Source organism: Melozone crissalis, unplaced genomic scaffold (genome assembly GCF_028551555.1).
Source record: "Melozone crissalis strain CALT ecotype California unplaced genomic scaffold, PUWL_Pcris_2 ptg000110l_1, whole genome shotgun sequence".
Taxonomy (NCBI): domain Eukaryota; kingdom Metazoa; phylum Chordata; class Aves; order Passeriformes; family Passerellidae; genus Melozone; species Melozone crissalis.
The window spans coordinates 3055253-3070415 of record NW_026535887.1 but is presented as its reverse complement, the minus strand read 5'-3'; the positions used below and the strand labels follow the sequence as shown (position 1 = coordinate 3070415).

General features: G+C 41.7%; 1 protein-coding gene across 2 annotated transcripts in view; it reads left to right on the top strand.

Moving 5' to 3' along the window:
- Positions 1-2660: 2660 nt before the first annotated feature.
- CHCHD3 (coiled-coil-helix-coiled-coil-helix domain containing 3) overlaps positions 2661-15163 on the top strand; it is a 156122-nt gene continuing 143619 nt past the window's right edge. For both annotated transcript variants that reach the window (XM_054292413.1, XM_054292412.1), the window contains exons 1-2: positions 2661-2811; positions 4913-4982. In XM_054292413.1, the coding sequence (XP_054148388.1) occupies positions 2731-2811; positions 4913-4982 (151 nt within the window). In that variant the 5' untranslated portion in view covers positions 2661-2730. The remainder of the gene's footprint in view (positions 2812-4912; positions 4983-15163) is intronic.

Genomic DNA, 15163 nt, shown 5'->3' with positions numbered 1-15163 from the left:
TTTGTGCTCAGAATGAACACAGAGAGAGCCACATTTATTATGTGAAAAAAAACCAAAACAGTTTCAGGGATGGTGAATTCTCAACAGTGCTCAGAATGAAGACAGAGAGATCCACATTTATTCTGTGAAAAAATAAAACCAGTTTCAGGTATGGTGAATTCTTAACAGTGCTCAGAATGAAGACAGAGAGATCCACATTTATTCTGTGGAAAAAACCTCACAGTTTCAGGGATGGTGAATTCTTAACAGTGCCCCCTCATAGAAAGTGGTTTAACATCTATAAAAACAGCCCATAAACATCACATCTCACCCCTCAGGAGAACAGCTTTGTGTCCTCGAAATATTCCCCAGCAATTTTTATTTGGTAGCAAAGTGGCCATCAGCAAGATCTTGAGCCCCAAGGAAGGCAGCAATGGTGGCTGACAGACACTTTATATCCAAATAAAAACGGGTTGGAAAGGGATCAAGGAAGCAGGAACAGCTCTGCTGATGCTGCTGGTGGTGTGGGGACAGAGAAATGAGATGTGGCAGCAAAAAGCTGCTGGGATTGTGCAAAATTCACCTTGGGGCAGAGGGGAGGGGAAGATTTTGGGATCACTTTGGTGTAAATAGGGTTTCCCTCCTTGAGCCAAGAAATGAAGGACTTGGAAGGGGAAAAGAAGCAAAGAAAAAGTTTCCCAAATATCCTGGTTGTTGTTATTTGTTAGCATTTGACCCAGCAGAAGATTTGGGACTTCAGGAAGAAAAAGAAGCTCCCAGAACAGCCAGATTCAGATGCAGTTTATCTTGCAGGCTGAAAAGACAATTCATTAATAACATTATTAATCTGCTGGAAAGGAAATTAGATGCCCAAAGGGGCTGTGCTAATGGGAATTTCATGTGGAAAAGGGGATGAGGCACCAGCCCAGGTCCAGGGGCTCTCACCTGTTTTCTCTGTGTGAAAAACACCAATCACTTGTTTCTAGAGTTTTAAAAGTTAAATAGTAATAAAATGGTTATAGAAATAGCAATATAATTAGAGTAATAAAAATTTTGGACAATTTGAATTAGGACAATATGAGACAATAGAAACAAAGAGTTACAGACAGTCCAGGTACCTTTTCTGGGCAGCACAAGCCTGAAAAAGCCCCACGTTAATGGAGGATTAACCCTTAAAAACAACAGCCTGTTGCATATTCATACACCTCATACATGACGCATAAATTCCATTCAAACACAGGATTCTGTCTGGGCAGTGTCAGCTTCTTCCTCTGAATCCTGACAGCACCTTTGAGGTGGGAAGAAGTTCATTTCTCCAGATAATGGGGCAATAAATTTTCTCTGAAAGATTCAGGTGTCCTGTGGCTGCTATCTCAGTGAGAGTCTTTCTCAGTGAGAGTCGTATCTTACATAGCATAGTTTCTATTTTAACATTTTGTTATAACCTAAAACTATATTTAACACAGTACTTAAAAGAATTAATACAGCATCACTTTCTAACACAGCAGATATAATATTGAGTATTTGTGAAAAGCCAATCATAAAATACACACATTTTTCACACGTGGAATGGTTTAGGCTGGAAAAGCCTTCCCAGAGCATCGAGTCCAACCATTCCCAGCTCTGCCAAGGTCACTACTGACCCTGCCCCTAACGCCACATCCACAGGGATTTAAATCCCTCAGGGATGGGAATCCAGCACTTCCAGGACAGCTGTGCCAGGGCTGGACAAATCTTTTGGGGAAGAAATTGTCCCCAAAATCTCCCCTGAGGCCGTTCCCTCTGCTCCTGTCCCTGTTCCCTGGAGCACAGCCCGACCCCTCCGCCTGTCCCCTCCTGGCAAGGACTTGTGCAGAGCCACCAGGGCCCCTGAGCCTCCTTTGCTCCAGGCTCAGCCCCTGCCCAGCTCCCTCAGCCCCTCCTGGTTCTCCAGACCCTTCCCAGCTCCCTCAGCCCCTCCCGGTTCTCCAGACCCTTCCCAGCTCCCTCAGCCCCTCCTGGTTCTCCAGACCCTTCCCAGTTCCCTCAGCCTCTCCAGGCCCTTCCCAGCTCCATTCCCGGACCCTCTCCAGCCCCTCCAGGCCCTTCCTGCCCTGAGGATCCCAGAGCTGCCCCCAAGGTTCCAGGGGGTCCCTCAGCAGTGCCAGCTCAGGGGACAGTCCCTTCCCTAACCCTGCTGGCCGCTCCATTCCTGCTGAAATCCAGGTGCCAGCGGCCTCCTGCCCACCTGGGCACACCTGGGCATGTCCAGCCACTGTCACCAGCACCCCCAGGGACATTTTTCCAGGCTCAGCCCCTTCCCAGCTCCCTCAGCCCCTCCTGGTTCTCCAGACCCTTCCCAGCTCCCTCAGCCTCTCCTCAGAGGATTTTCAGCACCCCGGAGATGCTGGCAAGCGCTCAGGTACCGCGCAGCTCCAGGGACGGCCATGACTACACTACCCAGCGAGCACCGCGCGGACGGGCACGCCCATCCCGCTTCCTCCTGCGCGGAGCATCACGGGACTTGTAGTCCCCGCGCCCCTCGTGAAGTTCGCCCCGAAAAACTTCCCGCACCTTTCCGGGTACCTGTTTCTGCCCGGCAGGGGCGGGCCGCGCCGTTTCCATGGCGACGCGCCGGCTCAGCGAATAGGAAGCGGCGTTCTACGGGCGGGGCGGCTCGGCTGGCCAATGGGGAGCGGCGTTGCTGCGGGGCGCGCTGGCAGCGTGCTCGCCGAGTCTCCTTGGGGCCGTCCGTGTGTCCGCGGGGCCGAGATGGGCGGCGGCGGCAGCACCCGGCGCGTCACCTTCGAGGCGGACGAGAATGAGAATATCACCGTGGTCAAGGGCGTGCGGGTGAGCGCGGGGCCGGCCCGGGGCTCGCCGCAGCGCTGCGGGCCTGGCCTGGCCGCTGCTCCCCTTCCCACTGTCCCTCCCCCGTGTCGCTGTCCCAATGGCTGCCCCCGCTCGCGTCCCGCTGCTCGCAGGGATTCCCCTCTCGGCGGGGATAAGGAGCGTGTGGGCCGCTCTGGGGTCTCTGTGTGGCTGCAGGAGCTGAGTTTGTCTTTGCCTGACCTCCACACGGAGCTCCTCCCTTTGCCCTGCACGCTGAGGATTCACCTTCGCTGTGTGTGACACCGCTCACTGCCTGGCTGGCACTGCAAGGACATTAAAGATCACCCAGTGCCACCCCTGCCATGGCAGGGACACCTGCCACTGTCCCCGGCTGCTCCAAACCCTGTCCTGCCTGGATTTGGACATTGCAGGGATCCAGGATCTGATGGCAGCAATGCCACCCCTGCTGTCTGTGACACCCCCGGATCCCTGGGATGTCCAATGTGAAAAATGCCCATTTTATGATTGGCTTTTTGCAGATATTCAAATGAATATTTTATGTGCTGTGTTAGAAAGTTATGCTGTGTTCATTCTCTTAGGTAGGCTGTTAAATATAGTTTTAGGTTATAACAAAATGTTAAAATAGAAACTATGCTATGTAAGATACTTTTTTTCTAAAGAGAGGACTCGCAGTGAGATAGCAGCCACAGGACACCTGAATCTTTCAGAGAAAGAGAATTTATTGTCCCATTATCAGGAGAAATGAACTTCTTCCCACCTCAAAGGTGCTGTCAGGATTCAGAGGAAGAAGCTGACACTGCCCAGACAGAATCCTGTGTTTGAATGGAATTTATGCATCATGTATGAGGTGTATGAATATGCAACAGGCTGTTGTTTTTAAGGGTTAATCCTCCATTAACAAGGGTCCTTTTTTGGGCTTATTTTGCCCAGAAAAGGTACCTGGACTGTCTGTAACTCTTTGTTTCTATTGTCTCATATTGTCCTAATTCAAACTGCCCAAATTATTATTACTCTAATTATATTACTATGTTTATAACCATTTTATTACTGTTAAACTTTTAACGTTCTGAAAACAAGTGATTGGCGTTTTTCACATCCAAGGAAGGATTGGGGCACCCCAGAACTTGTGACACAACCAACTTCAGGAATTCCTGCAGCTTAGGAATTATTTCCATGTGTGGCTCCTACCAGGACTGATAATAATTTATCATTTATTGCTGATTTTAGGGAAGAGAGGTGGAGGATGAGCCCTGAGAGTTCATTGTGTTTCAGCAGATGGATATTTTCAATTTTTGGTCATTTAATGCTCTTGAGTAAATAGGTGACAGTGATATAAATGTAATAAATGTGATATAATTTACATATTCCATACAGGGTGGAGTTTTTGTGCTCTGAAATGTGGCACAGCCTGCTCAGAGCAGCTGGGGCTGCCCCTGGACCCTAGAAATGCCCAAGGCCGGGGCTTGGAGCACCCTGGGACAGTGAAATATGTCCCTGCCATGCCAGGGCATTGAATTCCAACTCTTTAATTCTCCTCCAACCGAAATAATTCCGTGCTTTGATGACAGAAGTTGGAATCCACAAGTCCTTATGCAAATAATTCTTTCCCTCTGGTTCATTTTATCCATGGGTTTCCACAGATCTGGAACTGGAGGCTGCTCTTGCACTGATGGATTCTGCACAATTTGAATATTTTTCTGTGCTTGTGTCAACATCAGAATGAACTTTGTGTTCCACTCTGAGCACCTGTGTTGCACAAGTCCTCGGAAGGGTGAAACTCTTCCTGGGCTGAGTGCTGTGCACCTCAGAAAGACAAATTAAATCACTGAGAAAGGCAAAAATAATGATTAATAACCAGCAACACGCCCAAAAGTGTTTTATTTCCTTTCCTCTTCCCTGTGGGAGCCAAAATCATTTTATTGTGCTAATTGTGAGGTGAGTGCTGTGAACAGTGAAGGGCAGTGTTTTATGTTGGGGGCTGGATTCGAGCAGCTGCCATGTGCTGTGTGGAATCTCCAGGCTCTGTTTTTATGGAGTTTTCTCCATTTGGAGGGGAATTTGGGCCAGGAAGGAGCTGAGGTTTCTCTGGTTTTATTTGCAGCTGTCTGACAGCGTCATCGATCGGATGAAGGAGCCCTCCTCAGGCAGTGGCAGACAGCACCGAGGGGCAGGTGAGCTCTGCTCCTCCTTCTCAGCTTCTCATGGCAAAAAACAAATCAGATTTGCCCTTCAGAGCATCACAATGAACCCACTGCCCTTTCACAAAGATGTTTTTTTTTGGACCTTAACTTTTCAGATCATCTTTAGCTTGTGGGTTGTTAGAGGAGTTAATTCCTCTTGGTTTTTTTCAAGTGTAAAACACAAATTCGAGTCGGTTTTCCACACTGTTATCCATTGTTAAAGACTTTAAAAACTCAAAACACCCCAGAACATGCAAATATCCAAATATGTCTTGAAGGGAAAGGGAATTTTCCCTTCAGAAGGGAAGGGAAAATTCTTGGTCTTTTAATCAAAACTGACTTTTAGTTTGGGAAGTGTTGGAATCCTGCATGCCCTGGGTCCCTGCAATGCCCAAGGAAGGATTGGAGCAGCCTGGGATAGGGGAGGTGTCCCTGGAATGAGCTTGGAGGTCCCTTCCCACCCAAACTGCTCTGGGATTCTGGGATTTGGGACACTCACAATCCATCCCGAGGGGTTTTTATGGAAAATGGGGAGAGAAAAGAGAGGAGAAGGGAAGGGAGACCCTTCATGGTTTGCTGAGATTCCCAGTGAAGGCCCTGGGTCCGTGAATGTCTTGGAGAGGAGATGGATCCAATGTCAGGCTGGGAGAGCTGGGAATGTTCCCCTGGAGCAGGGAAGGCTCCAGGGAGAGCTCCCAGCACATGGCAGGGCCTGCAGGGGCTCCAGCAGAGCTGCAGAGGGACTGGGGACAAGGCCTGCAGGGACAGCACCCAGGGAATGGCTCCCACTGCCAGAGGGCAGCCATGGGTGGCATCTTGGCAATGAGCAATTCCTGCCTGGGCTGGCATTGCCAGAGCAGCTGGGGCTGCCCCTGATCCCTGCAGTGCCCAAGGCCAGGCTGGAGCAGCCTGGGATGGTGGGACTGGAATGGGATGGGCTTGAAGGGCCCTTCCCACCCAAACCATTCTGGGGTTTGGGACACTCAGAATCCATCCCCAGGGATTTTTATGGAAGTTGGGGATGGCAAAGGGAAGGGAGACCCTTCCTGGAGTGCTGAGATTGCCAGTGAAGCCCCCAGACCCCAAAATTCCTTCCTAGAGAGGAGTCGGGGTGGGGATGGATCCAATGGCAGGCTGGGAGAGCTGGGAATGGAGGGAATTCCCTGGAGAGGGAGCCTGGGGTGGGATTTTGGGAAGGGATTCCCAGAGCAGCTGGGGCTGCCCCTGATCCCTGCAGTGCCCAAGGAAGGATTGGAGCAGCCTGGGACAGGGGGAGGTGTCCCTGCCATGGAATTAAAAGCTCTTTAAGATCCTTCCCACCCAAACCATTCCAGGATTCCATGAATTGCTGAACATTCTCAAGCTTGGAAAACATTAAATGGATTTTTCCTTGTAGAACTTGTGATTTTGGGGAAGTGCTCCTGTACCCCAGACAAATAACACTTTACAAAAATAAGAGAAGATGTCAAAGCTCTCAAACCCAGCCCTCTCTTCCAGGCAAGCTCTGGTACCTTCTGGTGGAGGAGTAATGGATTGAGTTCCATGGAAGAACGTGTGTCTTGTTGCTTGCCAATAATGATGAATTTATTGACTCAGTTTGGGGTCAGAAATGAAATTACACCCACTTCCACTGAGAGCTGACATCTAAAGCCAATGTCTGAAAGCATCTCAGCTTGCTTGCCTCACTTGCTGCCTTCTGAGTAATATTAAATGCACTAAAATATTTAACAAGTGTAAAATCTTTCAAGTCTGGCTGTAATTCCTAAAGCAATATTGATGGAAAGTAATTTGGTCAGGCAATGAGGTTTATTTATTATTTTTTTTCTGGGTGTGTATTATACCTAAAGCTTCAGACAGAGGGAATGCTTTAATTCATTTTAGCTTAGTACGTATTGGAAAAACTAATGGTTTATTAGGGGAGAAAAAAGAAGAATAAATTCTTAAATTATTACGAGTGTCAGTAGCTCAGTAATTTTTTTTTCCCTTTGCAGAAACTGATTCTATTGAGGGTTTTTCTGCCTTTTTTTCACTGTATTTATTATTGTATCCTCATTAAATAAATGACCAAGGCTGATTTATATCACAAAATATTCTGTAGGGGTGAAGCAAAACATCCCTGTTGGAGCTGGGGCATACCTTGCTTGTTTTCATGGATGAATTTTTGTGCTTTGGTGTCCTTTTTTTGTGTTGCTGTGTGGTTTTGGGTGGAGTTTCAGTGGATACCTTGTGTCAGAAACATGGAAAGATTTTATTGGGATTTTTCAGGAATGAGGATTTCAAGTTTTAGGTTCTAATTGGAGACAAACCCAGGCTTCAACTGAATTTAGGAGAACAAACTTCACCTTTTGAGTGTGGGGTCAGGGATACATTTGGGGAAAATAAGAGATCCTTAAGGACATCCTATCCCTGCACATTCCAGTACTCAAAAAAATCACGATTATTAATTTTTAAAATTTAATATTTTTGCAGAGTTTCACCATGTCCTGATGATATTAGTAATTATGGACAGCTGGATACTGCATGAAAAACTGAATTTAAAACTGGAATGTCCCAGGAGAAATGAGAGGGAGGCTTTGCAGTATTGCTTGTGAGAATTATTTTGTGTTTTCAGTTTTTGGGGGCACCTGGAAGTTTAGAGAGTTGGGCTGAATTTCTGCCAGTTAAGCAAGAATCCTCTGCAAATAAACCTGGCAGCTCTCTGCCCTTTCATGTATGAATTGCTTCCATCCACCTTTTTGTTCCAGCAGCACTTTGTCTCTGCATGAGCTGAGAGATGAAATAAACTGACATTTGTGATGTTAATTTCTAGAATTCCTCTTATTTTTAGAACAGGAAAAAATCAGAATATTGGCAGTGCCTGGGTTGATTCCCTTTGCTGTGAGACACCTGCGAAGCTCAGGAAGTTCCTGATGTGGATTTTTCCTTTTTTCCTGTAGCAGGAGCCAGGAGAGTTTGGGTTTTGCTTTTGTGTTTATTATTTGCTCTCCTCTATTTACAGCTCTGGGAATTCTTCTAAAAATGTGCTTTAAACTTGTACTGGAAACCTGAAATAAATGGAGTAAAAGCCTCAGGCAACACTCAGGTTGTGGATCAATGAAAGGCCATGATTTGCTTGATGTAATTTAATAGTAATATTAATAATATCCACAATAAGAATAATATATAATAATAAAATAAGAATTAAAATTCTATTATATTCTTTTAGTATAGTTTAATATAATATATATCATAATATATATAATAATAATATAAAAATAATATATAATAATAAAATATAATAATAATAAGCAGAATAATATATAATAATATATAATAATATATAATAATAATATAACACTGAGATGGTTGTGGATCACTGATAGCCTGAAAGGCCATGATTTTCTTGTTGTAATTGACTAGTAATATTATTATTAATAATATCCACAATAAGAATAATATATAATAATAAACATAATATGTAATAATAAAATAGGAATAAAAACTTCTCTTCTTTTAGTATAGTTTTAATATAATATATCATAATATATATAATAATAAAATATATAATATATATTAATATAAAATGATATATAATAATATATAATAATATAATATAATATAATATAATATAATATAATATATAATAAAAATAATAATATATAATAATAATATAACACTGAGATGGTTGTGGATCACTGATAGCCTGAAAGGCCATGATTTTCTTGTTGTAATTTAATAGTAATATTATTATTAATAATATCCAAAATAAGAATAATATATAATAATAAAAATTATAATGTTATGTATCTCTATATTTATGTATCATTATATATTATTAATATTATTATTGACATAATATTATATATTAATACATAACAATATCCCTGTATAATATTATATTCTGTTATTATTACATTACATATAAATAGATATCTATAATACATGATAATATATATTTATTTGTATATATAAATATACATATATATGTATATATGTTAAATATATGCATATATTTTATATATATTTAAATTATATATATAATATAATAGTATATAGAATATATATACTATATATATTATATTATATTAATGATATATCATATATCATATCATATTTATATGATATTTATATTAATACATAACTTTCCCCCTGCAATGAGGGATTTCACACTAAAAGCAAGCAGGAAAAAAAGGCAAAAAGTGTTGGAGCATCTCCTGCAAATGTGATTTTTTAACCTGTAATTGACGTTACAATGAACCTCATCTGCTCATTATCCTAACTGTAGCCTTGATATTTTCTGAAAAATCCTTTCCTTAGGATTTTTCCTCCTGAGAAGCTGAGAAGCCTCAGGAACAAAATGCGAACAATGGTTATCTGCTGCTGTGGAATGCAACAGGTGCATCTGGGATTGGCCCATGTTGGTTGTTTTTAATTAATGGCCAATCACAATCTGGCTGTCCAGACTGTGGTCAGTCACAAGCCTTTGTTTTCATTCCTTTTGTATTCTTAGCCAGCCTTCTGATGAAATCCTTTCTTCTATTCTTTTAGCATAGTTTTAATATAATATATATCATAAAATAATCAATATGCCTTCTGAAACACTGAGTCAACATTCTCATCTCTTCCCTCACCCTCAGACCCCCGTGATCACCACACAACCCTGACGTGGTGTGCAGTGATTTAAACCACCAGCAACTCCCCACCAGAACAGCTTAAATATAGAATTAAATAGATTTAAACATGCTCTGAGAAATGCCACTTGTGTTAACATGAACCTGGAGTTTGACATGATACAAACTTGGGTTGAAGTGTTATGTTTGCCCAATTATCCCATCATAAAAAGGCCAAACAATATTAAAAGTAGTAACAATTTTAATTAAATAGTTTAGAAAATATATGAACAAGGGATAATTTGGTTCCAATAATAGCGCATAAGCAAAAACACCCGCGGGGTACGGAGGGCAGGGTTCTGGGACCCTTGCCCCTTCACGTACCAGCTTGCCAAGTGAAAGTCACCCCTTCCATGCCATGTGTCAATGCCATCTCCTCCTATTTTCTGTTCGTCACTTTTCTGTCTCCGCCCTCATTACCGCCTTTACCACGCATGCGCCACCACTCGGTTTGGGGTCGCACAAGTCTTTGGGGGTCGTCACTGATGAAGGCCCTGGAGTCTTCTTCGTTGTCCTTTAATTCACCTTTGGGTTACACCAAGCCAGTACAATGTAAGCCAAGACTAACGTATCACTGCATCTGCATATCAAAGCAATAAATCCCTTATAATTAGCATTTTCTTGGACCCAACCAGGTTCTTGGTCATTTTTAGCAACTGTATCTCCAGCTTCTTTCCTGTGGTCCTTGAAAACATCTGCTGAGAAGGGGGGGTGGGTGGAGCCCCTCCTTTCCCTCTCTTCTTTGGCGTTACACCTTTTAGCTATTAACTATTTTATTATTCTCAAATATTAATTACTGTATCAATATTGATTACTGTTTCAATTTTTATCAGCACGAATCATACCTATTTATCACAGAAGGAAGTTTTTTCTGTGAGGGTGGGGAGCTGTGCCTGGCTCTGGGTCCCTGGCAATGCCCAAGGCCAGGCTGGAGCACCCTGAAGTGGAAATTATCCTGCCTGGACCGGCTGAAAACTCCAAAGTCCATCCCAGCCCATTCTGCAATTCTGTGTTTGTGTCACTGTGCAGTTTGGCCAGGCCAAATGTGGCAGGGATTTCTCTGTCTCTCCCTTCCTCTTTTTGTTTCTTTCCTTGGAATTAAATCATCCTGCTCAACTCTGTGTGGGAAAAGTGGCCCCTGTGTGGGCTGGGATTGCACTGGGTGATTCCCAGCCCCCCTTCTGCTTTATTGGTTGTTATTCAGTGTTGGAAAGGGAACTAAAGAAACAAATTCTGAGTTTCCAAGGGTTCTGCAAATGACGGAATTCAGTGTTTCAATCTGTGGCCTTGAGCTGTGGTTTTGATTTTTCCCCTTACATGAGGGCCAGGGTGCAAGCCAATTTATCCCATGACTATTGTCAGATATCAGGGGGACATTTAATTAATTTAATGGTTTCTTATTTTACAACTGATGGAAAACTTGGGCTATTCCAGATGAAATTCAAAGGAAGAGCCCTGAATGTGCCAGGTCCTGTCCTCATATGTGGAAATAAATAAGTCTCAGGCACACTCATTGCAGTGACAGCCACTTTCTTCTGTAGTTTTTGCCTTTTACAAATGATTTTCTGTGTGTGGCTTCTTGCAGAGAGGCAGAATTTATTTTTCAGAGAGCCTTCATTTATAAATGTCGCTTTTTGTTTCCATCTATTCTTAGAAACAGGTAATTTTTATGTACTGCCTTCCCTGTGCTTTTTGGGTCTCTGGTGGATTTGGGGAAATTAAATTTCATGCTATTCTGCTTTAGGCTGCCTGTGCTCTATTAGGGTTTGCTGAGTGCAGACATTGCCTCTCCAAATCTTGTGTAGCACACAAAGAAAGGGATTTTTGACATAGCTGCTGTTTAACAAGCACATCCAAAGTATTTGCTTAGCAGTGGTTTGTGAGTTAAAAGTTAAAACCTTCTGCTTTTTCATGTGGGAGCACGAGATTTGTGCTTGTAAAAGCCTCATCTTCCAGTGCTTAGCAGGGAAATCATTTTGGAAAACAGCTGTTGGTGGCTGCTGTGTGATTTTTGTATGAATTTCTAGTGTGATTTTTGCATTAATTTCTAGGTGATTTTTGTATGAATTTCTAGTGTGATTTTTGCATTAATTTCCACTAAGCTCGATTCAGGAGGAAGAGTTAAGTTCATGGAGCCCTTTGCAAAAGCATCAGGAAATAATGAGTTTTAAGGACTGGATCTTGATGCATTTATGGATGGAAATGGTGCCATTGCCTTTTCCTAGTTCTGAGTAAATTGTTTTGTAGTTAAATCCTGGCAAAGTTTTAGGACTTTGAGCCCAGCCTTAGGCTGAGCTTGCTGTAAATGCAGCCAGAGTTTATCTCCTGTTTATGAGCCAGACTTGTGTGGTAGGGTTTTTGAGTTTAGGGGGTTTTATGTATGTTAAAATTAATTAAAATTTAACGACATGGTTTTTTTTTTTGTTTGTTTTTTTTTTTTTTTTTTTTTTTTGTTTTTTTGTTTTTCCTTAGTTTTAAAAACCTATCTAACAACATGTTTTGGGTTTATTTTTTCTTTCATTTTTCCTTAGTTTTGGTTACTTTATGCATTAAAAAACAGAAAATGGTGTTTGGGACCCATTTATCTTTGTTAGAAATGTCCTGTGTGTGCTCTTGCAGAATTGTCTCTGTTTTGTCCTTTTCCTCTTTGTCCTTCAGAGACCTTCCTGGGATTATGGGTCACAAAGCCCAGATAGTTGGCTCAGATAAAGAGCTTTGTCATTTAAGGGATTGTTGGAATAGAAATCATTTGGAGCAGTTTGAATGATTTTTTTTTTTAATCTTAAAGAACAAAATAGAAACCATTGACCATTTTAAGGAGATAAAGCCAATGAGTAAATTAGAGCTGTTTGATTTTACCAACATGAGTCTTGATAGCACCAAGCAAGGAAATTGTTATTGTGCTCTGTAGAATCCTCTCTGGTTTTATAGCACACCAAATATTCTTGTCCAAATTTCTCACTGCACTGACTGGAGGAGCAGAGGAGTTTAAGTGCATTTATTTTCTCTGTATTATTGAAAAATATCACTTGTTAGATACAACACCACTTCAGCAGCACAAGGAGACTTCCAGGTACTAAAACCTTCAAGCTTAATACTAAATTGCTCCTTTTCTTCCCATCCCAATTTATTTACAGCAGAGACTCCTCAGTGTGGTGGTAAAAACCCCTTTAAATGGACGATTTAATGGCATTAAGATGAAAAGAAAATCTTTGTTTTATTCTTTCATCTTCAGGCTGCAGCAAAGTGTTCCTAAAGCTCCTTATCATGTCAGCTGAGGCAGGTGAAGTGTTTTGTTGGTGCTGCTGCTTGAAAGCTTTGTGCAGTTGTTTTTTGGTTAAACAGGAGGTACCACTTAGAGATCCTTTTCCTCAGCCTCTGGGGAATGGGAAAAACTTTTATTGCCACAGTTTTCTTCCAATCCTGCTTTGCTTGTGCTCTGAACTCCTTGGCTTTCAATGATATCATATTAAAAGTTTAGCCCAACTGAAAATTTGGCTTCAGATATTCCTACCTGTTGGTTGAAATGGAAATTTAAGGAGTAAGGAAAGGACATTTCTTCCCTTTTCCTTTTTTTTGCAAGGTTTATTGTGTGCCTCTGGCAATGCTTCACAGAGCCAGTTTATCAGATTCTCATTTTTAGCTTCATTAACCACGTTTGATTTCACCTCATGTTAATCACATAAAAACAAGCTTTTAATCTCAGCTGCTTTTTTAGGGTGGGTTTTTAGAGATGGTTCCTTCCCAGAAAGGTTCTGCTTCTCCTTTTATCTCTGGGACTTTTCGCCGAAGGAGTTGAATGGTTTGTCCAAGATGCTTCACTTTGGTTTCCTTTCCTGTTCCTCCCTTTTCCTTTTTCCTTTTCCTTTTCCTTTTTCCTTTTCCTTTTTCCTTTTTCCTTTTCCTTTTCCTTTTCCTTTTCCTTTCCTCCTTTTCTATTCTTTCCTTTTCATTCCTTTCCTTTTCCTCCTTTTCTCCTTTTTCTTTCTCCTTTCTCTTCTTCTCCTTTTCCTTTCCTCCTTTTCTATTCTTTCCTTTCCCTGCCTTTCCTTTCCCTTCCTTTCCTTTTCCTCCTTTTCTCCTTTTTCTTTCTCCTTTTTCTCTTCTCCTTTTCCTTTCTTTCCTTTTCTCCTTTTCCCCTTTCCTTTCCTTTCCTTTCCTTTCCTTTCCTTTCCTTTCCTTTCCTTTCCTTTCCTTTCCTTTCCTTTCCTTTCCTTTCCTTTCCTTTCCTTTCCTTTCCTTTCCTTTCCTTTCCTTTCCTTTCCTTTCCCTCCTCCTTTTCCTTTTCCCCTTTTTGCCTTTTCCTTTTCTCCTTTCCCCCCTTTTCCTTTTCTCCTTTTCCCCTTGTCCTTTCCTTCCTTTTCCTCCTTTTCCTTTCTTTCCTTTCTTCCCTTTTATTTTTCTCCTTTTCCTTTTCTTCTGTTCCCCTTTTCTCCCTTTCTTTCCTTTTCTCCTTTTCCTTTTCTCCTTTCCCTTTCTTTCCCTTTCTTTCTCTTTCTTTCCTTTCCCCTTTTCCGTTTCCCATTTTCCTTTCTCTTTTCCCTTTTTTCCCTTTTTTCCCATTTTTCCCTTTTTTCCCTTTTCCCCCCCTCTCCTTTTCCCCCATCCATGAGAGGAAAGCAGTTTATCCTTGACCAAAATCTCCCTTATCCCTGACCCTACTGATTGACATTTCTCATCAAGGGGAGTTGGAACAAATTTAGGAAATTTAAGGAGAAAAAAAAAGGATATCAGGAGAAGTGGGTAGGAAGAATTAAAGGGCAGTGGTTATTCAGAAGAGTGATTTTGTGTTCATCAGAAACCCAAGGAAGGTGGAATTTTTGGAGGAGCACCACTGATACCAGATCATGGTCAAAACTCAGTGGTTTTGTGTTTCAGTGTTGAACACATTTATTTTTGTTTTTATTCTACTCTGTTGGCAGAATAAAACACAATGTTCTACTCAAAGTGAACCTTAGTAATTCCTGAATTATCTGGGAGCATCTTGGTGATAATCAAATTATTCCTTCTCCTTAAGATTTTCATATTTCACCTTTTCAGCTTCTTTTTTTCCCCTGTAGTACCTTGATTTTCTTCCTGCTTATAATTTGTAGCACTAAAAAACCACAATTTTTAGTAAGTATTTCATCAGCTGAGACCAGCCATTGGCACAAGTGATTTTGATTAGCAGATCTCATTGCAAATCGTTAAAAATGCAGGTGTTGGATTAATGATGTTGTGAGAATTTCAAGTATTTCAGCATTATCTTTTATTTTTATACCATTTCTGAACAATGAAAACAGCCATAAACATCATAATTACATATTGTTTAGAGCCTGTTTTCAGTTATTATAAAAAAGCAGCAATGCAGGCCTGAATATTGAGCTGAAAACACATTTCAAAGTTGAAATTATGAAATTATGAAATTATAAAAAGCAGCAATGCAGGCCTGAATATTGGGCTGAAAACACACATTTCAAAGTTGAAATGATAAAATTATGAAATTATAAAAAGCAGCAATGCGGGCCTGAATATTGAGCTGAA